Source organism: Aptenodytes forsteri, unplaced genomic scaffold (assembly GCF_000699145.1).
Source record: "Aptenodytes forsteri isolate BGI_AS27 unplaced genomic scaffold, ASM69914v1 Scaffold287, whole genome shotgun sequence".
Taxonomy (NCBI): domain Eukaryota; kingdom Metazoa; phylum Chordata; class Aves; order Sphenisciformes; family Spheniscidae; genus Aptenodytes; species Aptenodytes forsteri.
This window is the reverse complement of record NW_008794854.1, coordinates 795,015-800,838: the sequence shown is the minus strand read 5'-3', so window position 1 is coordinate 800,838 and position 5,824 is coordinate 795,015. Positions and strand designations below refer to the sequence as shown.

At 35.7% G+C, this 5,824-nt stretch overlaps 1 protein-coding gene across 2 annotated transcripts in view; it reads left to right on the top strand.

The window, feature by feature from the left end:
• ARL6 (ADP ribosylation factor like GTPase 6) overlaps positions 1 to 5,824 on the top strand; it is a 17,444-nt gene continuing 11,620 nt past the window's right edge. For both annotated transcript variants that reach the window (XM_019470825.1, XM_009274570.1), the window contains exons 1-3: positions 1 to 147; positions 2,661 to 2,722; positions 4,644 to 4,712. In XM_019470825.1, coding sequence (XP_019326370.1) covers positions 25 to 147; positions 2,661 to 2,722; positions 4,644 to 4,712 — 254 coding nt within the window. In that variant the 5' untranslated portion in view covers positions 1 to 24. The remainder of the gene's footprint in view (positions 148 to 2,660; positions 2,723 to 4,643; positions 4,713 to 5,824) is intronic.

The window sequence follows — 5,824 nt, the reverse complement described above, 5'->3', positions numbered from 1 at the left end:
TCCCTGTGTATTTCAGCCAGAATTATGGGATTGTTTGACAAGCTAGCGGGATGGCTTGGGCTGAAGAAAAAGGAGGTTCATGTTTTGTGCCTTGGCTTGGACAATAGTGGCAAAACAACAATCATAAATAAACTTAAACCTTCAAATGTAAGTAGCCTACCTAGTTCACTGTTGATGTGTTTACTGCAGAGTTGATGTTTGTTTAAACTGGTTTTGTGTGCTGTTATACTAAATGTGACCATGGAAAAGATGGGAAGAGCTATTTGATTTAGTGCGGTGGAACAAATATATTTTAAGAGTTTCCAACTAACTAAAACTAAATGTAAGCATCCACATGCATATTATGAAAACATTTCCCAAAAAAACACTGTTAATGTAGCACACTTTTTCTAAGATCACCCAATAAGGAAGGGTTTATGATGGCTGAAATCAGGATCTGAAACAGTTTTCTTAAGTCACTTAAATAATTGCTACAGGATTGTGGTTACAAGTGATGTGTTGAACATTTGGGATTAATACAGTTGTTATACAACTTGTACTTGTCTACATTTTTCACATTTATTTTAATCTCTTCCTGAGAAACACTAAGTATAAAATAAACAATAAAATATGAAATAATGTGCAGATGCACACTTAATGGAGACTTCAGCATTTTTAAAGCAGAATAGCTTTCCAAATAAGTAGCATGTATACTTGCAGTTCATTCATCCAGTGAAAAGTGTTTCAGGTGACTAAGAGTGTATAGTATTCTGATTAAAATTTAAAGTAGGATTACCTTGTTTCTAGGTATGTTTATGGAATATAAATAAATGCATTTTGGTAGGCATGTTCAAAGCCAGAGGCTTGTGCATCTTGGTTATATGCATCTGGGAAACAGCAATTTTTGTTGTTTATATCAGGACACAGCTTTTGGGTGTTTTTAACTTCCATTGAACTTTTCCTGAAGAGTACCACTGGACATTTTTTAAAAAAATGTAACATGGTAAAGAGTCTGCTACTCTTCCATTCTTGACAATTATTCTTCCACTGAAAATTAAGTAGATTTATAAACAAAGGCTATAAACTGCTTACTATCTGCTGCCAGTCGTTTGGGGGAAATGCTACAATTTGTACCAGGCAAATTTTCTATTTATGTAATTTTTGAGACCTTTATTGTAGCAGGGTTTTTATGTCATGCCTTAAGCAGTAAAGGATTCCTAACTAGAGTTGAACACAGACTTCAAGATCTATCACAGTAATAGGCATTAGAGAATGTCCCAAGGGAATTACACAAGTGAAATAAATATAATTTGTTTGCTTTACTGTAAATCATGTAATGAGAATTTACTTCTGAATGTTTTCATTTAATGTGATGCTTTAGGAGGGTAGCTTTGCATACAACTTGTGTAAGTCCTATCCTTGCAAGACATGACAAATTCTCTAATGTGCAACAAATGTCATTAGATCAGACTTGATGAAATTGTTGGGGTTTTTTTTAAAGTTCAGTGGACAGATGATTTTGAGCTCGGGATCAACCCTGACTTCCTAAGAAGAACTGCTACTTTGCCCTAGGAGCAATATGTTAGTGTCTGGCAGATACAAGTGTTTCTCCGTCTGTTTGCAGTTGTTTCTTCTGGGCCTGATAAATACATTTGAAATAAATGTTAAAGAAATAACACCCCTTCTACTCTGCACAAAGTTTCCCTTGGTGACAGGAACTGTTGACTAAACTGTTTACAATGGTGGCATGCCATTTTCATAATGAAGCTGCAGGTGAACAAGCTAAGCTTGCTTCAGGTGTATGCAAGGAGTCAACTGCTTATAGACAGTGGTTTTAGTAATGGGTTCTAGAAAGCCTGTAAAAGGATTGCATGTCACTTTCTCAGACAGCTCTGTAATCTAAGGAATGTGACCTTTCTCCCTGTTCAGTATCGATGCTTCTTAAAGGAGCTATTCTGTTGTACCGACTTAGCTGATAGGTTCCTTGGCCAGCTCAGCAGTAAACCTGGTTATCAGACAGATCTATTAATAATGCGTTATGTTTTGACCATTCCTCTGTGATAAATGGTGATGTCTTCCAGTGGTCTAGTAGTTTGAATAGAACTATGGTTAGGCCATTGTGTAATGTCTGCTGTATAATTCCCAACGACAAATAGACTCCTCCAGCCTGTGGATAGAAGCTGGGAGTATGGCCAATCTAATATCTTGATAGAAGTATATCCTCTTTTATCTAAGAGGCTTGGGGCATTGTGCAGACTTGTTTGGGTTGACACTGTGATTTCCAAAGTGCACAAATACTGTGAACTTTGACCTCAGTCATAATCTTCAAGCTGTTACCTTCCATGTTAACCTATCTCCTATTTATTTCATAGGTAATGTCCACACATATGTGTACACACAGGCTAACGTAAAGGGTGGAATCTCACTCTTGAGGCTAAAATGTCTTCAATACTCTTGTCCAATAGTGTTCACTGTATTTCCTAGAAAATACAAAACCTTGATTTTGAATTACTGTACTTTTCTGGGAACCTTTTTAATATAAAGTATCCGGATTTGTAGAAAGTTTTTGTATTGCACAGTTTGGGGAAAAGCAGATCTGTAACATATTCATGTTTCAAATATATTTCTATATATACATTTTCGAACTTGATTGTAAAAGTTGTGCTTTCTTTCCTTTAAAGGCTCAAACTCAGGACATCGTTCCAACAATAGGATTCAGTATAGAGAAGTTCAAGACATCGAGGTAGTTTTCTCTTTCATTTTCTCCATTTAGCAGTAGTAATTAATATACAATAGTTGGGCTTAATTACCTTTCAGTGGGAGATGTAACCGGGTATAATGTGTGGTGGTATAATGACATGACATGATACAATAGTTGGGCTTAATTGCTTCTTTCAGTGGGATGTAACCGGGTATAATGTGTGGTGGTATAATGACATGACATGCAGTTTGCTGAAATGTTGTAGTACCCAGGATTCCTAATCATGATCCAGGACTGACAGTGTTAGAATATATTGTATGTTTTGTGCTGCTATAAAACCATGTGTTGTTTAAAAAGACCGCAACAAAACAAAAACCACCACCAAAAAGTTTTTTGCAATAGCAAAAATATATGCAATATATAGATGCAATACAAGCATCTGATTTCTGTCTGTTGAGATGTTCAGAATAGGGCACTGTTACAGACTTGAGGAGAGACAGTTGCTTAGATGGTAACCTATATTCCATTAAGCACTCTCACTGGAGGGACTCTGAAGAGATTGCAGTCTAATCTTATTAAATGAAAAATGGTGGCTACAGGCAAAGGTCAGGAAAAGGAGGAAGAAATCATTAGTTGAATGAAGGCTAAGATTTAGAAAAGGAATGTCGTGAGACAAAGATACCTCACAGAGGTAACATTTAATGTTATTTTCTTACTCTGTAGCCTTCACAGCGTCTTTTTAATGGGTGTGGTTAGTCTTCAAACCAAGCAGCATGCCCCACTGGATGAGAGATCTGCAAGAAAACTGTTTATTCCTTGAGCTGATGTGTGGGACTGATAGGTTTTATATTTTTATAGGAGGCTCAACAACTGTATTCTGTCTCAGTAAAGCACATAAGACAGGTTTGGGGTTTGGCTGTGTGAGAATGTAAATTGATTTATATTGTTTTCCTTTATTCTGATCCTGTAGTAGGAGAGATGACCTGCAAATACACCATGTAGAATGATTAAAAACAAAACAAAAAAAACCCCAAATAAACCCACAACCCACCCTAAAACCTCATTAATCTAATATTACAATCCTCGTTAATATTACAATAAAAACATTGTTTGGGGGTTGCTAATAACTTTATACATGGCAGAGCAGCTAGTCTAGAATCAGATGATGTCTGGATATAGAGTGGAAAGGATGTTTGGAGAGCTTCCTTTTCTAAACCTCCTCATCTTGGTGTGGCCTCCACTTGGGGAGCTGTTTGGGACTACCCAAAGCAGGAAAGCCTAATACTGAAGTTGATGCTGCCTCTGTAGACATTTCAGGAGTGGATTAGAGTTTTTTGTAATGTTCTTGAAGTTGACTTGCTGTATTTAGCGTTTGGGTGAAATCTCAAAGTTGCGGAGACTGCCCTTTGTAGCTTGGTCACCTGAGGTAACCTGTTAATGCCAGACTGTGATTTTTTTTTTTTTTTTTTTTTTTTTTTTTTTAAATCTGAAGGTGGAATTTTTTTTTAAAGCCTTTTATTTTGCATGCAGAAGCCTTTGGATGTTATTGGTGCCTGTCTAGGGACAGAATTAAGACAGGCTGTGGATTTTAAGTCATGGCTCATCTGAATTTTATTTACTCAACATTATAAACAATATTTAATACTATACTAATGTGATAAAAAGAGAGGCTGAATGGCAACTTATTTTGTATTTGATGTAACTTTTTATAATTGGTTTAGTTCTTTTATTCAGAGAATAAACAAACATGTTTTCCATTGTGAAATATTTCTATAATAAGACCGCAAAACTGGATAGGATAGTTTGAAGGCAGATAGAGTAACCAGAATTCTTTTGGGAATTTTTCTCAGTAGTTTAGGATTCAAGTTGATCTGACTTTTTTCTGTCAGGGCAGCAAAGAAAATAGTTTGGGTTTGGATTTTGTTCTTTGTTTCTGTGCCTCATACACTTCTTTTCTTTGCAGTTTGTCTTTCACAGTGTTTGATATGTCGGGTCAAGGGCGATACAGAAACCTCTGGGAACATTACTACAAGTAAGCCTATCATTTATTTTAAAGCATTGCTGTTCATATTAGCTGTCGCATACGTTATTTAAACATGATATTTAAATGTATGATAATATCTAGTGGTTAGAAATGATTCAGAGACGACTTACACCTGGTGTTTGACAGAAGGTCATTCTGAATCAACTTTTCTTTCTGTTCTAAAAAATGAAAATTTTTATATGCTGTTAATCAGCATGCTTTTGGGGAGATCTTGTTGACTCAAAGATTGGGGAGCATACTAGAGATGGGTTTTAAATGTTGAAACCTGAAAACCAATCCTGTAAGAAAGCATTAAGATGAGTTAAGTTTCCTATTTTTCTGTTCTTCTGTAGGTAAGTGACTTAAGACCCAAAAGGTATTGGCTGATGGGTGAGATTTTTAGAGGTGACAGAACTTAATCTCAGAGAATGAGGCACATATAACTAAGCACTTGACTAAGTATTCTTAGATGTTAATTATTAAGTAGGATATTCACTGTACTTTATAACACTGTGGTATTGCCTTATTAGTAATAGACACCATTTTCTGTTTTTCTAGCTTCTAATGAAACTTGAATCTTCATTTGTGTTGTCTCATTGTTATTCTGTAATACCTGATGGTGATCTAAATAAGGTGAACAGTAGTAAACCACACAGAAATAGCTTGGAGAAATAGAATGGAGAAATTCTGAAGATTATAATATTGATTAAATATTAATATTTAATGTGATAGAACTTAAAGTATTCTTTAATTGAGGATTAACACTTCATCTCCTTTCTGTGCAAAATATCTGTTAGCAATTTGAAAACTTGTTGTGTGGGTAGGAGATCTTCATTGTTCAAGAGTGTTAGATGTATGTCTCCCAAATCTTTTGGATTTCAATAACTGATGCCCTTAGGCTGCTCTCAGAATGCTAGCCAAGTGCTTCATAAGCAAATAATTTTTCTGACTGCTGTATTTAATGCAGTAAACTTATCCCTTGTGTGGCATAAATGGCTTTTTTCATAGAATCATAGAATCATTAAGGTTGGAAAAGACCTCTAAGATCATCGAGTCCAACCATCAACCCAACACCACCATGCCCACTAAACCATGTCCCTAAGCGCCTCATCTACACGTCT